General features: G+C 36.7%; 1 protein-coding gene across 1 annotated transcript in view; it reads left to right on the top strand.

Moving 5' to 3' along the window:
- Window positions 1–930: 930 nt before the first annotated feature.
- LOC131430926 (protein phosphatase PHLPP-like protein) overlaps window positions 931–21,961 on the top strand; it is a 30,526-nt gene continuing 9,495 nt past the window's right edge. The window contains exons 1-4 of the mRNA XM_058596215.1: window positions 931–1,461; window positions 6,155–6,446; window positions 6,521–6,801; window positions 18,561–18,865. Of these exons, the coding sequence (XP_058452198.1) occupies window positions 931–1,461; window positions 6,155–6,446; window positions 6,521–6,801; window positions 18,561–18,865 (1,409 nt within the window). The remainder of the gene's footprint in view (window positions 1,462–6,154; window positions 6,447–6,520; window positions 6,802–18,560; window positions 18,866–21,961) is intronic.

The following is a 21,961-nucleotide window of genomic DNA, read 5'->3' as shown; positions in this document are numbered from 1 at the left end:
CTTGCTACATAATTATTTATGGTACCTAATAAACGATTAGAAAGTGCACAAGAGATTGAATAAAATATTTCGATCACAACCAATTTGACGTCCCGAGCTGTTTTCATCCCACACATGACCAAATGACTTTCGCCTCAATCGCAATAAGCCACCTGTCGTACCGCAACCAGTATGTAACCACTTCTAATTTCCACAATGTTTTCAAAGCAAGTGATCGTGAAGAGTCTTCTTCCAGCTCTTTGGAGTCAACTAACTAATACTGTGTACAGGCACGCGGTCTGTGCCGACTTGTTGGGTGGAGCATGACGGTTTTTGTTTTTAATTCGAATTATATTTTCGTAGACCCGCTTGTACGTATATGTGTATTGTCAGTGCCGTTTCCACGCTATGCTTTTCCCGGTCATTCAGTTGCAACCACTCTTTTTAATTATGGAATCCAATCGTATATGAGGAGAGCGTACGGTTGGATCGGACCGTCCATCATGTCCAGTACTTTGCCGGGTAGTCTTCTGTCAAACGCGAACCAAGTTGGCGGCGTTCAGCATTCACGTTAGATACATTTGATTCTCGGGGGGGTCAAATAATGTGTGCTATAAAGTATGACATTGTATGTTTTAATTGAGACCCCGTTTGGCGTGACACTGGCAGTGAACATAAGTTAAGCTATTAACAGATTTGGCGTACATGGAAATTTGCTGTTATGATTCAGAATAGTGTTTACAGTGCAATAGATCATTATTAACAAAGCAATTTATCCTATAAGCGTTCTTCAGTTATGCCGATTGCTCGTGTTGATAACTATTGGAATCTTTACTATTACTATAATTCCATTCATAATAAGTGTTCAGAATAGCTTCTTAACGTTGTAATATATTGTCAAAAATAGTTTTTTTTTGAGATCAATAGATAACTATCTTATTTGGGTGAAACATGGAGATAGTAAGCTACAATTCGACTCAACAGGATCCAATGAGTTGTGGCGGTGCTAAGCCTAAGCAACAAGTACACACTAATGGTACTCTCAAATCGATTAAACAGCGAAGAATGGCTAGATTGCATCATCAGCAGGCAGATCATCACAAAATAGGGAATCGTTTGGTCGTGCGCGCCGAAGTTAATTATAATAAATCAACTAGCTCAGAGGATAGTGATAGCAACAATGAGCATAATTACAACTATGCGTCAAAATGCAGCGGCAACAGTAATCGGTTGGATAGTGGCGTGGCCAGTAAAAGTGACTCCATCAGTTCTGACAGCGCCTCCGGTGGTAAACCCGTTAATCTGACTCTATCAAGAATGTCGCTGTTATGGAATACCAGCGGTTGGATACGGGTTTACTGTGGCCCGGATCGAAGTGATGTAAGCTGTGAAGACCCGAGCCGTATGGTGCACGTGGTCACAACCGCAACTACTCTGGATGTTGTCAAAGACATGGATCTACCGATGGATTACACATTGTGGGTAAGCAAGACATCGATATTTCGGTGTTGCCAAGGAATAGTGTCTTCGTGGGGTTTTCCTTATGGAGTTTTGTGGAGAGGAATATTAATGAAGATCGTTGTGCTTTGAAGTAGATCAGTGGTTATTGAAGATTTGCGTTGCGGTTGTAATGGAACGTTGCATGACTATGACTATTTCTGTGATTTAATTACATAGTTGAAAAGAGTTGTTGTTTCAAAATAAAAACAATACAAAAAACGTGTTTAATCCACCCAGCAGTGAGATGATACCTTTTTTTTATCAATCCGCATGTGTCTTTTGCATGAATATTCTTCGGTGTTTAAGTTTTCATGACATGTCGTTTTAAGCGACAATTTGAGATTTTAATCACTCATTACTCTGTAATGTCGAAACTGCAAATCGGATCGAATTTGAATCTAGAAGTGTGATAATCGATTAAACATGCCATGATATGTAAGTTCCACTTTAGAGTTTACGGTAATTTAAGGTACTTCCATAGCCGGTATTCAGGAACCAGCATAACCCAAACCGATTCGTATGGCCATATGACGAATAAATTACAACAGTTTTGAGTCCAACTTTGAAGCTTTTCGGGATTGTCATCTTCTATATCGGTTCGAATTTTAAAATTTCATCATCATGTATTTCGAGAACCGGAAGTCATAATTGGATAAAATTAATTAATTTTCTATATAAGTTTATTTTAATTTGAATTTTTGTTTCTGAAATTTGATTAGGCTTTTTTTTGAGAAAACGATTGAGCTTTGAGAAACGATTTTATACTGGAACCGGAATTCTAAATTCGATATGGCCGAAGTCAGATAAATTCACCTGAGAAGCTGTACAGTTTACATTTGTTTCAAAACATTTGAAAATCAGTGAAGACATCTTTGAGAAATCATAGCACGAATTAAATTTTTAGGTGCCTTCTGAATCGACAACTGAATACCACTAAAACTGAAAAAAGTTAATATTTTTTATCGACTATCCAAATCTGCTAACCAGAAAAACCTGAATAATTTATGTGGAATAGACATTTTTATACCAATGACCCTGTATCCCCGAAACCGGAAGTTGGATCTGACTGAAGAGCAAGATGTTTTATAGGATCTTGAAACTTTTCATTTGAATCTGAGATCGGTTCAGCCATCTACGAGAAGAATGAGTTACACAATTTTGATTTCGTTTCACATATCATCCTGTAGTTCCGGAACCAGAGGTCGGAACCAAACATAATTCAGGGACTTTGTTTGCTCCCACATACAACTTTTCGTATGAATCTGAATTTGTAGAAATAAAAATTTCCGAGAAAATTGAGTGAAATTATTTGTCACACACGCATTTGCTGATCTCGACGAACTGATTCGAATGGTGTATGGATGTTATGTTCTTCCAGTATTTATTGCTGTAAGTAGTTTAAAACAATATAATTAAAAAAAATTCTGCCATCATCTGGTTTATATATGTCATATTCGAACGATTATGTTGCCAAAAACGAGCCGTGCTAAAATCGGTCCGAGACAAAATGTCATGAAAAAGGATGCTGTACTTTTGGTACTTAGTAACAATTGTATGTAACAGTATAAAAAATCGTGTTTTAAGTTGCTCCCAAGCCTTTCTTTGCCATACAGCGCTCAGAACTTCTACTGCTGAATATGGGGGAAAAGTCGCTTACATAAAAATTTCGATATCTCCGTTAAAAAAGGACGGATTTTAACAATCTATGGCTTGTTGGATAGGTATTACCGTGCGGAATCTAAGTCTGAAAACATATTCTGTTTTCAAGGTCAATTGTGACATATACTGTAAAAAAACTGAAAAATTTGACATTAAACTTCGTATAACTCAAAAAGTAAACATCCGATCTCAAAACCATACAATAGCGTTCAGGGTGACGGGGAGACCTTTCATTTGCGACTAGTTTGATCAAAATCGGTCCAGCCATCTCTGAGATCTCAACCTCTTAGTTGACAACACACATACAGACACACACACATACACACACACACACACACACACACACACACACACACACACACACAGACATTTGCTCAGTTCGTCGAGCTGAATCGATTGGTATATGACATTCTGCCCTCCGGGCCTCGGAAAATTTTTCGAAAGTTTGAGAGAATTCAATACCTATTTTTTATATTTATAAAAAAAGGTAAAAAATATCTCTTTTACAAAATCAGAAACGCGTTAAGACATTTTTTTTTAATTCGGTTGGTTACATTAAAGATTTTGGTTTACATTATACTGTTTTTTAAAATATTCAAGTGCAAGTACTGAGCTTTGAAATAATCTTAAACAAACTTCATTCGATCGATTTTGTTCTTAAACGACAATAAAGCTAAGTAGAACTGTTACGTCATTAGTAGCCTAAATATTTATAGTTGAAATAAGAACAATAGATATTCAGGCTACAAAAGATAGTTTTGTTTACTGTTACAGTAAAAGTAAGAGCTCGAGAATGTTTATAAATTACAGAATTGGTATCCACATTGCATATTTAAAATTATTTGATTGCTTCTAGAATTTCTAATCAGCGTATGGATGAATTTACTAAACAATAATGTATTCGAAACGACGTTGAATTCCGGTTTAGTTATTGAAATAATTGATTGAAACTACTGAAACGATTATAATATTCAACTCAAGTCAATTTTAGAATCAACATCTGCACTGAACCCAATTTTGTTTTTACACGCTTTCTTCTATACAAGAGCTTTTGTGTGGTTTCTTAAGAAAAATATTTGTTTTAATCTACCTAGTAGTGTTAAGTTGCATTTCTCATATAATTCATGTTTTCATACATATCACTAAAGGATTCTTAAAAAATTGGCTAGATTTTTTCGTGTCATGTATAAAAACACGCTCTTGAAAATGAAATTTTTATACTTATTAGCCTGTAACTCCGGCACCGAAAGTCGTATTCGAATGAAATTCCGTAGAATTGTATGGAATTATAAGACTTTTCATTTGAATCTAAACATGTGAAAATTGGATGAGCGATCTGTGAGAAAATCGAGTGCACTTGTTTTGTTTATTTTACACATTTTACCCCGTAACTCTGGAACCGGAAGTCGGATCAAGATGAAATTTAATAGCAGTCTAAGGGACTATAAATCGGTCTAGCCATCTGTGAGAAAATCGAGAGCACATTTTTTACATACACAATTACATACACACACAGACAGTGAGATCTGATACCTCTGTCGAAAGCATTGGCTCCAAAAATAAGAAAATTGTATTCGCTACAAATTTTCGCGGTGTAATAACAGAAATATTGACACTAATTTCACAGTGATGTTACTTTTTCGGACCGAAGCAAAGTTAATCGTCCCAACTAGACCACAGTCCGTCGGTTGTATGCTGGGTAATTAGCCAAATTCAGTGTCTCGATTAAAAAAATGAAATTTGGTGCAATTATCCTACAACACAGTATTTCTTAATTTGAAGAAGAAATTGAAATAGTAAATAGAAGTTAATTAGGATATATCGCTCTCTGCATCAAAAGCAGAACGAGAGGGCGTTATTTGTGTTAGATTTTACAAAATGAAGTCACAAATGAAATTGCAATGAATAAAGTTCATGTTTGACATGTACCAGTTTGTTTACATTTCCTATGAATCTTCCATGGGGGGGGGGGGGGGGGGAGTTAAAAATCCCCAAGCCCCTCCCCTCCCCCCCTGCACACTGGCATGATCCAGTAGATTGCTTGTCGTTATATTGCAAACGTGTATTTGTTACTTTTTCAAATTTGGTCTCTATAGTCATTGTGAAGGATTTAATTTTTACTTTTCTTTGGAATTTATTCAAATTTACTTGTTGGATTCCGAACAGGTTAGGATTATTTTCATCGGAAAAAGACAGTCAATAAACTTTCTCAAAATTCTATATATTCAATATCTGAAGATATTATTCGTCTGAAAAAGAAATACATATCTAATACAACATAGGTATCAGAGTACGTAGAGGATTATACCATAGAAGTGCTTGTGCATGATCTTCTTTCGCCTGTAACTTAGGAATATGTTCGAACATTAGAATGCAGTATGAAGAGGTTCTTTCAATCGAAAAGAAAGTGTAACACATTTTTCTTCACATCCTGAATGACGTTCTTGTGTTGTACTTGTGCTTAAGGAAACCAATTCCTTCTTTTGTGGTTGTTGCTTCCCGTATAAATCACAAGTAAACTACGAAAGATATCCCTTTCTCTAAGGCAAATCGTGCAAAAAACCGGATAAGAATACATCAATGACGGAACTACTAATACACCGATGCCAGTCGAGATGCTTCCAAAAACGAAACCACAGAGGCGACGAGGAATTAATGGACGAAGGCGCGACCTGTTAACTAGTGATAGTGAAATTTCCTCTTCCCCGAAAAAAAGCATGTACATATAATATTACTGCCCAGGTAAACAACATCAATGTTGAAACTGGGGTAAAATAAGTTTAGTAGGGTAGTTTGGAAGTCACTAAGTATGGTTTGCCTTTCTCACTTGGTTTGCCGACTTTTGAACTGAAGCCCAGACGGCCGAGTGTCATATACCATTCGGTTCAGTTCGTCGAGTGCGAAAATATATATTACAATATATGAAATAATTGGTGAAACTTTAGATGTTTTTATAAGACCAGTTCTTCCTTAGTAAATTTTAATTCCCATAATTGGATGCAATTATATCTTACAGGTTCAAATCGGTGGAACCAAAACACGTCGGTTGGAGGAGAATGAGTATCCTTTGCTGGTTCAAGAAGAATTTCTCAAGTCACTCGGATATCTAGACGAATCCCGTCGGGCACGGCTTGGTATTGATCCTGAGCTGAAATACTTGTTGCGGTTTCATATTGGTCCACTCGAAATTCCGATGTGTAAAGGTGTGCTGCGGTCCGGTTCAGTAGAGATTCTGAAAGGGCTGGTGTTTCCGCAATGGCGAAAACGTTATTTGGCCATTGTCGGTAGCAAATTGATCATATACCCTGGTAAGCAATATTTGTTTCATTAACATACCCAGCTGTGACCGATGCTTTGACATTGACTAATTTCCTCTTCGTAGCTAACGCTAGCATGACACCGGAAGTATATGAACTGGCTGGAGCCAATATCTTCGAACACGCACCAGGTTACAATCGATTAATCATAAAAATAGTACCAAAGTCAACTGAGAACGGCAGTGCTAGTAAAACGAAAGAAAATCTCTTTACCGACAGTTCTACTACTACACACCTCTACCATAGCAATGCCAGTATTCATTCAATCAACGATCGAGACCCTGTATTGTTCCTCGGATTTGAAGAGTCTTGGGAACGTGATCTGTGGAGCGGCTGGCTGTCTGAGGTAAGAGCTTTGCCTTTAGAATGAGTGCATAAGAACCAGTTTAATTTCATTGGCGGTAATATGGAACGTGATGAAGCAATTGTTTTGGGGAAACGATTTCCTACTGTTGTATGCTTTGTATGCATAATGAAGTGATTTTTCTTAAGAATTAGCCATGCGTATCGGACTTGGTACGTTCATTGACTAAGTGAAAAAAACTTTCGTCTCAGATCGAGTTATAACGATTACTGTTCATCGTCGTAGCTTTTCGTAACTTGGAGTACAAAACAAAACGCAGCGAGTTTTGAATTAATGATTTCTCCTTTAGGTGGGTTTCACCTGTGCGCATTTGAGTTCTGCCAACACATTGGTACGGTATAATTAGATGGCTTAAAAACGAGGGAGGTTCTGTCTTCGCAGGTGCATTGAAAAGTTAGGAGCAATCTCTTAGTAAAATCCAAACAGTACCTAAGCCGAAGTGATACGGCATTTTGAGAGCTGAATAATCTAAATCATGGAAAGACTTTCTGAGCGAAAATAGTATGTATTGTTTGTAAGAGTGGTTTTTACCTTAAGGCTTTTCACAACTTTGAGCCAGAAAAACTAACTGGCCTTTTTTGCGAGGTTGGGAATCCAACCCAGGTGGGCATCGACTTACTAATCACATCCGTCCCCTTAGCATGTATTTTCCACGTTACTGTTATCCAAAACAATCATGATATCAAACGACCACTACGGCAAACGGTCATTGTAGCCTCAAATATTATGAATTTTGTGGGGCCCTATACCAAATGACTTTTTTTTTTTTTTCATAAATACGTTTATTTCATAGGCAATATACATAAGTTTTTCTTCGCCGTGGCATCTACAATACATAGTACTTTAAACCTAATACATTTCGAATATCCTATTAGTATGTTGGTATTCATTAGTTAATCTAAACACTGTTTTTATCAAGCGAGTTGCTATTATAAATTACATTGAATGAAATACATTTATTTTGTACATGATCTTATAACTATTTCAGGTTTGTTTGTATCAGTTCATCACTTTTATTTAATATAAGATAGCTGGCTATTGGTTGAGCTCATGGAAGAGAAAACAATCTAACATAAAATAAAATTTAAATTGGAACTCCAATGGACTTAATGAAATAATAAAGAAGTTTCATGTAAGGAACGTCACGACAAGCAAGAATGTCGCGAACTGGGACATTGGATAGTCTACCTTGGGTACGCAAGGAATTTATTAGTTGAGATCTGACATCACGATACTCCACGCATGTCCAAACAACATGGTCAATATCGCGGTAACCTTCGCCACAAGCACAATGATTAGTCTCGGAAAGTCCAATTCGAAGGAGATGTGCATCTAACGTGTAGTGATTGGACATGAGTCTGGACATCACACGAATGAAATCTCTACTCACATCCAGTCCCCTGAACCATGCCTTTGTCGATATTTTAGGAATAATTGAGTGCATCCACCGACCCAGATCATCTTTATCCCAAGAAGCTTGCCAGCTGGCAAGTGTTCTTTGGCGAGACGCGCTATAGAATTCATTGAAAGCAATTGGTCTCTCATAAATTTCACCCTCAATAGCACCACGTTTGGCTAAAATATCGGCTCTTTCATTGCCTGGAATGGAGCAATGAGCCGGAACCCAAACTATTGTGATTTGATAATTATTATTCAATATGACGTTCAGGCACTGTTTTATTTTGCCCAAGAAAAAAGGTTCATTTTTGCCAGCAGCCTTTGAGCGAATGGCTTCAATTGCACTCAGACTATCTGTGAAAAGAAAATAATGGTTTGGAGATAATGTGACGATTATACTCAAACTATAATGAACTGCTGCTAACTCTGCTATATAAACAGATGCAGGTTCTTGAAGCCTAAAGGAGACCGAAACATTATTGTTGAACATACCAAACCCTGTCGCTTCTTCAATTCGCGATCCGTCCGTGTAAAACATTTTCTCAGAGTCGATATGCCTGAACTTACTTGTAAATATTTTTGGGATTTCCAACGAGCGTAGGTGTTCCGGAATTCCACGCACTTCGCGCTGCATGGATGTGTCGAAAAATAAAGTTGAGTCAGGGACATTTAGGAGGCTGACACGGATAGGAATATATCTTGAAGGGTTGATTTCCTGTGACATATGGTTAAAATATACAGTCATGAATCTTGTTTGAGATTGAAGCTCAACTAGCCTTTCGAAGTTATTAATAACTAGGGGATTCAGTACCTCGCATCTTATTAGCAGTCGCGACGAAAGCTCCCAAAAACGATCCTTCAATGGAAGAACTCCCGCCAGAACTTCAAGACTCATTGTATGTGTCGAATGCATGCAGCCTAAAGCAATTCGCAAACAACGATATTGAATTCGCTCTAATTTGATAATATGAGAGTTTGCAGCGGAACGAAAGCAAACGCATCCATATTCCATCACTGAAAGTATCGTTGTCTGATACAATTTTATTAGATCTTCCGGATGAGCACCCCACCAAGATCCGGTTATTGTTCGAAGAAAATTTACTCTTTGTTGGCATTTTGTTATCAGAAACCTAATGTGTCCTCCCCACGTGCATTTGGAATCAAACCACACCCCGAGGTATTTGAAAGTCAAAACCTGTTGGATCATTCTTCCCATCATATGGAGCTGAAGCTGCGCGGGATCATGCTTTCTTGAAAAGACGACTAACTCTGTTTTCTCCGCAGAGAATTCGATACCAAGATGAACAGCCCAATCGGACAAGTTATCTAAGGTATCTTGCAATGGTTTATGCAGATCAATAGCTTTGGGTCCAGTAACTGAAACTACGCCATCATCTGCCAATTGTCTTAGTGTACATGGGGATACTAGACAGCTGTCAATGTCATTTACGTAAAAATTATAGAGGAGCGGACTGAGGCAAGAGCCTTGCGGTAGACCCATGTAGCTAATTCTGAATGTTACCAAATCGCCATGTGAAAAATGCATGCGTTTCTCTGACAAAAGGTTGTGCAAATAATTATTTATAACCGCTGGGAGTCCATGTTGGTGAAGCTTGTCTGAAAGAACATCAATGGAAACTGAATCAAATGCTCCTTTAATGTCTAAAAATACAGATGCCATTTGTTGCTTTTGAGCGAAGGCAATTTGGATGTCAGACGAAAGTAATGCAAGGCAATCATTCGTCCCTTTATTTCTACGGAAGCCAAACTGAGTATCTGACAACAAACCGTTCGTCTCGACCCAAGTGTCGAGACGTCGTAGAATAATTTTTTCGAACAATTTTCTGATGCAGGACAACATCGCGATGGGTCTATATGAGTTGTGATTGGAAGCTGGTTTCCCCGGCTTTTGAATGGCGATAACTTTCACTTGCCTCCAGTCAGGTGGAACAATATTTTGCTCAAGAAGCTTGTTGAACAATTCCAACAAACGTCTTTTTGCGAGGTCGGGCAGATTCTTCACCAAGTTGAATTTAATTCTGTCCAACCCAGGAGCGTTATTGTTACAAGACATGAGTGCTATGGAAAATTCCATCATAGAAAAGGGGCTATCAATGGAACCATTATTTGAAAAAGATTCCCTAATAATGCTATGCGTAGGAACAGAATCTGGACAAACTTTCCTCGCAAAATCAAATATCCATCGGTTCGAGTATTCCTCACTCTCATTTCCTACGTTACGATTCCTCATTCGTCTGGCCGTATTCCAAAGAGTGCTCATTGAGGTTTCTCTTGACAAACCTTCGACAAAATGTCTCCAATAGCTACATTTCTTGGCCCGAAGTATGCTCTTGTACTTGGTTTCTAAAGTCAAGAATTTTTCAAAATTCTGAGGAGTTCCTCCTCCTCGTTTTAAAAACATCTTGAAGGCATTTTGTTTCGCGTGCTTAGCATCTGAGCACTCTTTGTCCCACCAAGGGTTTGGAGGCCTTCTGTTAGACGATGGACCAAGAAATCGTTTGGTTTGGGCTTGTTCTGCGGCCTCCAGAATCGAACAAACGAGGAAGTCATATTCTTCAAGTGGGGGGAGCTCTTCCATTGAAGTTAAGGCACTTGAAATATTACTTTGGTATTTAATCCAGTCAATATTTTTTGTCAAATCATATGGAATATTAACTGAATTAGCAATGCCTTTGTTACTGCTAATTGAGATGATGATTGGTAAATGATCGCTACCGTGTAAATCAGGAAATACTTTCCAGGTGCAATCTAGTCGAATTGAAGTCGAGCAAAGAGATAAATCTAATGCACTTGGACGTGCAGGAGGTCTTGGGATCCGTGTCATGCTACCCATATTTAGTACCGTCATGCTAAAATTGTCGCAAATATTATATATTAAGGATGATCTGCTATCATTGTAAACGGAACCCCACATCATTCCGTGCGAATTGAAATCTCCTAAAATCAAACGTGGAGCAGGAAGGGCTTCGACAATTTCATTAAGCTGTCGTTGTCCAACTTGAGCTCTTGGAGGAATATATACTGAAGCAATGCAAATGTCCTTTCCTTTAATGTTTATTTGACAAGCAACAACTTCTATACTAGAAGTCGAAGGAATATTTAATCTATAAAAGGAATAACATTTCTTAATTCCTAAAAGCACTCCACCATACGGAGAGTCTCTATCGAGACGTATAATGTTAAAGTCATTAAAACTTAAGGCTATGTTTGATGTAAGCCATGTTTCGCACAAAGTAAATACATCACATTTTTGACTATGCAACAAAACTTTAAATGAATCAAGTTTTGGCATGATGCTTCGACAATTCCACTGCAGGACAGTGATTGAATCATTTGCGGCGGATGATAAATTATCCATCAAATGATACAAAACCTGAAAGAACTGGCCATTGAGCTGATAACTGTTTCAAAAAAGTTCTAGCTATTGGAAGGAATGCCGTTATGATAGTCTTTAGAGGTTCAGAAATATTGAATGCTGCGAAAATCCATTCTACAATTTCCGAAAACTTAAGTAATCCTGTTGGTGAATGTGAAACGGAGCCCACTGGATTATTGTCTTTCCTTGAGCTAGTTTCTGGATTGGTTTGTGAATTTGACAAACCAGGAGGCACAGTTTTTGGTTTTAAATTTGGCTTTTTAGCTTTAACACGGGGATCTTTTTTTGAAGATGTAATTTTAGGTGTCTTTTTAGGTATTTTGTGGTTTGTTAATCTCCTCTTAACAGACCCTTGAGGAGTGACAAACGAGGTATCTTCACTATTTCCGTCGGAGTCAGATTCCTCTGGCTCCATAAGATTTGAAAAACCGTTTTCGGTTTCCAAGGGGGAGACATGTATGACCGTTTTAAGCATTTCTGCATATGTGCGCTTAGACCGTGCTTTTAAAGAAAGCTTCATTTTGTCTTTACGCAACTTAAATGCAGCGCATACTGAAAGATCATCATGAGGTCTCTCCCCACAATAAACACATTTTTCAACATTTTTATCGCAAAGATTATCCTTATGAGGCCCTTGACATTTGATACATTTGGACTTATTACTACAGTAAGTAGCTGTATGCCCGAATTTTTTACAGTTCGTGCAATTCATAACATGCGGTACGAAAAGCCGAACAGGAAGACGAATTTTATCGATATAGACATGGCTAGGCAACGCAGATCCGGCAAATGTTACACGAAACGAATCTGAGGGACGATACGACTTTTTTCCATCGACAATAGATGCTGAGTACAATTGCTTGCACTCGAGTATCTTAACTCCCTCAAGCATGGAGTTTTTAAAACGACCAACTCCATTTTTAAGTAAATCATCGGCCGTCAGACTTGCTTCAGTCACGACACCGTCAATTTCCACCTCCTTCGATGGAATGTAAACTCGATATTCAACAGAAAATAATTTACAGGTTACAATTTCGTTCGCCTGTTTCAAGTCATTGACAACAACTCGAATTTTATCTCTATTAACTTTACATATTTCTTTAACTTCAGAGAAATGTGATGTCAAATCCTTGGTAATTTGCATCAAATTTAAAATCTTTTCTTTTTTTCGAAGATAGACTATCCATGGCCCAGTGGTACCCTGTGGATAATGTTTAGCCCTCGGAGTATTTAAACTCTTACTAGTATCCGGAATCGGATTCAAATGATCTTCCATAAGATCATCCATTACATTAAATTTTTTTGTAAATTAATAATACCAAAATAAAAACTTATGTTTAGTAAAATTTCAGATATAAGAAATAAAAAATAAATTAAATTAAATCTACCTTGTAGCTGATGTCTCTGTTCCTTTATCGTGAAGAACGACGTGAAGCTCTTCCAACGATTTCCAATTGGCAGTCTTCTGCTGTTTCCAATTGGCAGTCTTCTGTCGTTTACTGCTATCTCAGTTGCTCTGCCGTCGTTGTGAACACCACTGCACTTGCTGTGCTGCCTGTACCTGACCCCAGGTACAGTGCTTTTGCTCTTGGTGGCGATCAAATGCGATGCTTGCAGTGTAGCACCTCGCGATATATGCCGTCTCTTTTGATCCTACGCAGCGTACAATTTCTGGTACCTGGTAGATCAGCACTGGGTTGCTTTAGCACCTTTGTGCCTTTGCACCCCTTCGTCTTCGCACCTTTATGCGATGGCACCTCTGTGACTCGTCACTTCTATGCTCTCGCACCTCTGTGTTTCTACACCTCTGTGCGTATGAACGGGATGGCCTTCGTTGCTAGCTTTCCAGTCGGGAAACGCCCCGAATATTACGTTTGCTATGGGCAGTTTAACTACCTGAAGCTTAGAATTGTCTCGGTATCAGCCGTTAACTCACGAGCCAGTACAATCGAAACACAACCTCTTCGCTTGAATGGTTTTTACTGAATGACCAAATGACTTTTTCACCAAACAACATGATGTCAAACGGTATTAAGTAAAATGGTTCTATGTAAAAAATTGCTAATTGGTAAGACGGGAATTAGTTCCGGTTTTGCCTTACGATTGGCTATGCAATGATTGTGAAAATCGGATTTTGAACCAAGCCCAGGAGTGCGGAGTACATTTACCATTTGAATCAGTTCGTTGAGATTGGTAAATATCTGTGCTTGTGTGTGAGAAGCATTTTCCCTCAGTTTTCTCGGACATGGCTGAACCGATTTTCACAAACTTAGATTCCAATGAAGGGTCTCATGGTTTCCTACAAAGTTCCTAAATTTCAAATGCATCCGATTTTCGGGTCCGGAGTTACAGGGCGCTAAGTGTTAAAAAATGACAATATGCACCTAACTTTTCTCGAAGATTACTGAAACAATTTTCATAAACTTAGATTTAAATGAATACTGCAATCCCAAGTTTCTGAATTAGACTTCCGTTACCGGAAATACTGTGTGATCTGTGTCAAGTAATGTGTTTACGTTTCTGGTGCAATTTTCGGTTCCGGAAATACAGGGTGTGTATTAGTGGGTGTGGTGTAGAGTAAAAATTTCGATAATAAGAGTGACCATGAAGAGAAACGAATTTCGTAGAATGGGTTGGTAATATTTTCAAGTTTGCGTAACTTGACAGTTGTTGACCAAATGAATGACCTTATTTGGTTATATTGGTACCCGGTTTCGGGAGTCGGTAGTGGAAATAGTGATCAAAAATTCAAAAATGGAACGCGCTAGTTTTATCTCATAGATGATTGTTAAATTTTATCCGGATCCGACTTCTGGCTGAAGACTGTTTGAATACCATTTTATAAAGTGACGATATCGAAAACCGTAAAAAATCTTCTAAATTGGGATTAAAGTAATCCAAAATGTAGGACAGGTTATTTGATGGTTATAAGAGCCGGTTTTGGTAGTATTGGTCACCAGAATCCGGTAGTGGACGTAGTGGTCAAAAAATCCAAAATTGAAATCACTTCGATATAATTGAGAATGCTTAACCGATCTTCTCAAACTTATATTCAAATGGTCTTACAGCCCTACACCACATACATTTATTTGTATCCGACCTCAGATTCCGAAACATCAGAGTAATTTCAAACCGTCACTTAGAGCGATGATATTGAAAACGTAAAAACTCTATTGAATTTGGTTCAAAATTGTTTCAATTTATAGTTTGTATAAGTTGACGGCTAAAAGAATCAAGTTCCGTTATACCCATCCCGTTATACAGATATTCGATCCTTAGTATTTGTTTCCGGTATTCCGATAATAGTGGTAATGTATGTTCAACTATCTCTGAGAGATCGAAGTCTGTTTCGTTTAAAGATGTTTGTTAAGTCATTCTTGGTTCACAAGAATATCAGCTGACAAGACCTACCTTCCAAGGTATTTTACGCTCTTTTCTTAGTCTGTTCAAACGACGGATTCAAGTGGTTTACTGTATCCGAGAAAAATTGCTCACAATTTTTGGATATGTTATGTAAAAATGTTTCGGCTTTCAGAAAAAATATAAAATGACATAGTGTCCATTGCACTATGGTCCGAAGCGGAAAATTAGGGTGACAAAAATATTTTCACTATTAAATATTAGTTTCCTGTAGTTGGTGTCTTCACAAAAGTTGTTTGTAATCAAATGGCGCTCCTTTTGATGAAAAATGTTACTAGGGTGGTCCTCATTTAGATTGAAATCTGAAGTCTAACTTTCTTAATTGAACTCAAAAATGATTTTGTTGTACAATAAAGTTGTAGGAAATTATATTTTGAGCAACTTTGCTGAAAAAAGCACCTCTCTAGCTTTTCATTTGATCAGGTTACATCAATTTTCCCGAATAAAAGTAGGGTGGCTCCTGAAAATTCACTTTTTTTGTTCTAACTTTTTTGTGAAACGTTCTACGGAAAAGTTGTCTTCAGAAGAGTTGTTGTACTAATCATTGCGCATAATTTTGCTCAACTAAGCTTTTTCATATGAGCTACCAGTAAAAAGTTATGATTAATTTTTCTTAAAAAACTAGTCAAGCTGCAAATGTCAATATTCATTAGATGCCAGATCGATGAAAATGTATCCTATGCGGTTCCTGAAAGGTCATAATATAAGTAAAAATTTAGGAGAAAATTAGAAGAATGTTATTTTTTTAACTTATTTAAATTAGTTTTAAAAATACTCGAAAACATTGCATAACTCTTAAACGCCTGAACGTATTAACATACTTCCTTCGGCAAAATGATAGTATCAAATTGTTCCAAACATTGTCCATTCGAGAAATGAGACACACAAAAACTACAGCTGAAAATAGATTTGTTGTAAGTCCAAGCACTTCCTGAAACCCAAAAAAATCATTAGTTTGTTAAAATGAGTAGAATGTATTTATTGGAACCAAAACTAATTGTGCGTCGTTTTTCAGTTTTTACAGGCTATTCGGTACACAAGTGGGTGAAAAAGTAGTGCCAGTGTCATAGAAGTCTTGGCACGTTGTGGATAAAAATATTTGCATTTTACTAACTTGTACCAACTTGTTGGAATGGTTGTCGAGATCATGAAAATTTCTGTTCATAGATTTATCATGGCCAACTAGTTCGAAATAATCATATTACACAGTATCTCTAATCCTCAGTTGCTCAAACTCAATCAATTAAGTGGTTATTTTGGTAATAAATAGTTAAAATTGTTCCTGCAATCTATTTTCGGCTGTAGTTTTTGTGTGTCTCATTTTTGAGTTCAATTAAGAAAGTTAGATTTCAGATTTCAATCTAAATGAGGATCACCCTAGTAACATGTTTTATCAAAAGGAACGCCAATTGATTACAAACAACTTTTGTGAAGACACCAACTACAAAAAACCAATATTTAATAGTGAAAATATTTTTGTCGCGTTAATTTCCCGTTTCGGACCACTGTGCATTGATCGCAAACCATGAAAACCGTTAAAAAGTTATACAGTTGACTTTTTCAAGCACAAAATTTCAACTTCACAATATACACATATTTTTCTTAAAAACTATAGGCATTTATTGGGAACAAATCCAAAAATTAGCAGAATCGACCGAGTGGTTCAAAAGCTATGATTTAAAAAAAAAATGTATTTTTGAAAGAAAATCGAAAATGATCTATTTTTGATTCACCCTAACAGATAAATGGCCACCCTAATGACAAAATAAAAAAAAATACGGGTCTAATATCGTTCGATGGAGAACGATTCTTCCAAATATATGCACAAATAGGTGAATTCAAACAAGTTTTTGTTTCAATTTTGGACTTGTTTTTGTATGTGACAAATATTGTCACTCACTTTTCTCGGAGATAGCTTAACCGATTTTCACAAACTTAACCGAAAGTTAATGAAATGAAAGGTCTCACAGTCCCATACAAAGTTTCTGAATTTCATTTGGATCCGACTTCCGCTTCCGGAATTACAAGGTGATATGCACCAAAAATGTGAAAATAATGCATAAAAATGTGAAAATAATGTCATTCACTTTTCGCGGAGATCATTACACCATTACCATTGGATTAAAACAAGTTTATGTGATCCGTTTTCAGATTCGAGTTCCATATACCAATGGATACATACCGTCAACCAAGTAAATTTTAGTATTCCTTTTGTGAACTTCCCCTTAATGGCAGCGGAGAAAACTGCTTTCGCCTTTTCCAACAATGGCTGTTTTTTAGAATGGAAAATTGAACGTACAATACAATATTCAAATAAAAACCCAAATCTACTCATTTTAAATATGATGAAAAACATTCAACATCAACTCAAAATGTCCAATGAGGGCAGTTTTTGAATCTGCCAATAACATTATTTTCTGTATTTTCGTGATCTTCGCTTAAGAGTATCCATATATTTTTTCTATGGATGATTGAATAATTCATTGGAATTCGTATACGTACGAAGCATCTCTAATGAATCCGTGCTCGACCGACCACTTTTGGTTTCATAATTGTAATAAAGAAAATCATCGAACCATTACGTCGTTTCAGCTCGTGCCCATTCATCATCAGAGTTGAAATCTTAGATTTTTACACTGGCAGGCTAATCCATCAAAGAGCTGCTATGAATCTCGAAACAGTATTGTGGTCCTAAATTGTTATCGTTATATTCGGTATCGACATGGAAGAGGAAAAAGAACTATTGTGTCGTATGCGGAATTGTTTAATGAATCAGAGAAACTAGGTTCGGCTGATATATCTTCAAGAATGATGAATGTATTCAAGTCTTTTTGATACCTACGTATGAGTGAATAAATGTATAAATACTAATAATGAGACATAACAGGTTTGTGAGCAATTATATAGTTTTGGTACATTTAAAGAAGTCCTCAATTTTTTTCTTTTAAGCGTCATTGAAAAATGAGTAAGTAACAATATCTATCTCCAAAAACATAATTTATGTTGTTAATATATATTACAATGTTGCAAACGTTTTACCGTAAAGAACTAGGGTAACAAAGCCAGCTGCACATATATACCATTTACTACAAAATTGTCGCACGCTTGTTGGGCTTTGATGCGCCACATGTGCGTTACCGTGGCAGCACACCGTGCTTATGGGGTTGTAATGGAGATAGCTTCTTTGTAAGACTTCGAGCTTTTAGTTCTACCGCGGAAGCGAAACCATGAATATCTTTTCCAGTGCGGATTTCGTAAATAATTTACTTGCTTGTCGGTCTGAAAAGTGGTCACACGCAGAAAATGGTTTCAAACAAGTGCATTATCAAAACCAACGACGGAACCAGCAGTATAAAGTCAAACAAAAGTCGAGTTACTTTTTCCGATGTGGAAACTATTGAACTAGATTCTTTGGAGATCGATTTTGATGGAATTGATGAAATTCGAGAACTAGAAAATGAAGTGGGTGTGCCCAGAAGTAGATGAAAACGGTGTAAATTCAAAAGTGAATTATCTTCTTTTTCAGACTAAATCCAACGATGACGATGACCATAAGCGATTGGATCTTGGAGATTCGGGATTGCAACATATTCCGGAGTTGCTTATGCAATCATCGGAAAACGTGGAGGAGCTGCTGGCTGGGAAGAACAAACTTCAAGAATTAGCTCTGCGAGCATTGGGTCAATTCTCTCATCTGAAAGTATTAAGACTGAACGAAAACGGACTGAAGTGTTTTCCCGAAAGCCTGTATAATCTTCGAAGTTTACGTGAGTTAGATTTGGGGCATAATGAAATCAGAAAGCTTCCTGAAAGAATAGTATTGCTGACGAGGTAAGTAATATTGGTTAGATACAGTTAGATGTGTATAACAGTTGTTTGTTATACGCCAAAAGGTATGCAAACGGGTGTGACATGCGGACGGTTGTACAGTTTACATTTGAGAGCAATTTAGTTTGGTTTGGCGCGAACTAACAGTCAATTGCTAGAGCCGGTGAAGCAAATCTACGCCAAATCGTTGACATGGAAAAAATTCTGCCACGATCCCTTCAATATGCATGAAACTTTGCTTGTGTGTCCGGTATAGCAAATAAAGTATTTTTCACTGGTTTAGAGATTTTTTTCACTTAACACTGATATGCGGACGTATGCGTTTTAGGCTACTTAATTTTAAAACAATTTTAAATCGAAATCTATAATTTCTACGGAAATTGTGTTTAAGAAGTGTAATTAATTTTCAAAATTCTCAGTTATTCAACCGCACGATTTTTCTTATTTTATATTACATAAATCGTCTAGTTACAAGGAAACTAATGAAATCAAAAAAAATATCACTGGTTTGTAAAAATACACATATTTTTATAAATTAGGTGCGGGTTTTCATAACCAATATTAAGGCGGACTGTATTCAAGTTGCAATGTACAATATTGAAGTTATAACTTGCGTAGAATAATAAGACAATTGTCGTTTTGCAAAAGAAAATTTATTATTTCCCATTGGCCAATACTTAGCACAGTTATATGTTTTCATGTTTTGATTATCTTAGTAAGTATGTAGTCTGTTTTAAACATTAACTATCCTTTAAGCCTTTCATGATAGCTCATTTCTGTGTCTGTTGAAAATAATTTCGCAGCAAACTTTTTTTTGTGGTATAAAATAAGAAAAGTCGGAATTGCTCAAAGGCGACCGAACATTATAATATATAAGCTTTAATTTCTTGTTAAAAGGATTATTATTACTATTATGTCATTTATTTAACCCCGGATTCGACCACTGGGAGGAAAAGAATTATTTTCGCTCAGATATCACTGCTTTCAAAGAAATGCTTGGGAAATTATCTAATCTAATTATCTCGAATGTAATTTGACCTGATTTCTTATTGCCTCAATAACATTAGATGACTGAAAATACTCAGGTTTGAACCATAAGCAAATCTGTTTCGATATCATAACATTTTCTTGTTTTAATCTGTTGCAAATTTGAGTGTACATCTTTAGCGATCTCGTGGGATGTCAGCCATCTCCGAGAAATGAAGTGAGTTCCATTTAAAAGTTTTTGACCACTATTTCCGGTACTTCCGGAATCGGTATTTGGAACTATCTTTTTCTCAGAGACGCATCAAAGAAAATCTTTTTATTCACATCACAATAATCGAAAGAGAGGATGATTAAAGAAAAACTGTCACTTGCTTATACGCCCTTTTGAAAAATTACCCGAGAATTGTCAAACTGTTTTTTCTGCGGTCGAAGTTTTTTTGCTTAGAGTCGAAGTGAAAATATTGTATCACAATTCGTTGACTGAATGTCGAGTAATCCACAAAATAATGAGATTACTATTGATACAATACCTCAATATTTTATTTTATTTTCGTTTTCATCTTAAAATGAAATTTGGGGTTTCTTTTTAATAATAATAACAAATGTACGTTTATATTTCTAATTCTGTGTTAAAAACTGTCATTTTCCTTAAGCTCCCCTAAATATATATGTGTGCTCAATGTAGCTTAAAGTCGAGCAGAATAGTAGCCATTAAAAAAGGTGATACATAATAATAACATCAGAACAAAGCTAGTACAAATATTGGAACGGCGGTCTTCACTTGCGTTGCAGTAGATATCGTATACGAAATCGTCGTTTGCTAACGTACACTTTTTCAAAAGTCATCCATTTGGAAAGAGGAAACGGCCGTCTTGCAAAATATATGAGCGCTACCGGCTCAAACAATTGACAGTGGACTGCTTATTACACCTTCGAATAGCCGTGGTACAGTATAGTTCATTACTGTTTGAACAAAAATTCGTGTAGTTGCTTTTTTATGAAGTATAACAAGTTAGCTGATTAATAACGTCGTTTATTTGTTTAATGAATGTTCTACTATGTCCCAAATCAATAAATAACTCGATAAAAACAATTGACAGTGGACTGCTTATTACACCTTCGAATAGCCGTGGTACAGTATAGTTCATTACTGTTTGAACAAAAATTCGTGTAGTTGCTTTTTTATGAAGTATAACAAGTTAGCTGATTAATAACGTCGTTTATTTGTTTAATGAATGTTCTACTATGTCCCAAATCAATTAATAACTCGATAAAAGGAAAGTGTTAGGAATCTTAACTAAAATGATTTGTTGCCCATATATAGACTTTTATCAATTAGCTGGATAGAGATTTTCAAAGAAACAGTTTTAATTTCAATCATTACATGAACACTAACGATAGCAATAAACCATCCCCGACGATTTTTCAGATTGGCTTAAAATATAAGCCTCATATTTTACACGTCTGTCAGGCATGTTCACACTTCCGAACGGTACTGTTTCGAGACGCGTGCTTCATGGCACACGGCGCTTCTTCACGGTAGATGGATTAGTGTTTCGCGGTTTTTCAGACGGTTTGGTTGATGGTTGGTCAAATAGTTTTCGTTTAAGAAGATTCATTATGTTTTTATTCGAGAATGTATTCTTTCGAGAATATACATATTCGCAGTATTCGGATTACTAATCATACCATTAGAATTACATAAAATTGTAACTACAGTAAGAATAGACAAAAAGTGAAAACTTCGGAGTGAAAAGAAAAACGCAGAAATTGTCTTAGTTATAGTTTTGCAACAATTATTCAGCAGTTGGTGGTAGCAACGTAGACATCTCGTAAAAGGGTACAAACTGTGGTTCGAAACCGTGAAGATTTCAAGAGATATAGTCAACATTCCAAATGTTACGCGAGCGTGGAAGGTCAATCAAATGCCTAATTCTACGGTGTGAAAAATTTCTCAATAAGGCTTCTGTAAAGAATATTGGGGCAGAGTGATGCAACTGATCGAAGAGGTGAGAATTTTTTGGATTGCGATATTTGTTTCATGAGACAGCACTGCATTCGTCTCCTTGGACGATTGTGTTCGTTTGACCGTTACCGGCTGCATTAGAAAGT

This window comes from Malaya genurostris, chromosome 2 (assembly GCF_030247185.1).
Source record: "Malaya genurostris strain Urasoe2022 chromosome 2, Malgen_1.1, whole genome shotgun sequence".
NCBI classification, from domain to species: Eukaryota; Metazoa; Arthropoda; class Insecta; order Diptera; family Culicidae; genus Malaya; species Malaya genurostris.
The sequence above is the reverse complement of the archived record's forward strand: the minus strand, read 5'-3'. Positions and strand labels throughout refer to the sequence as shown.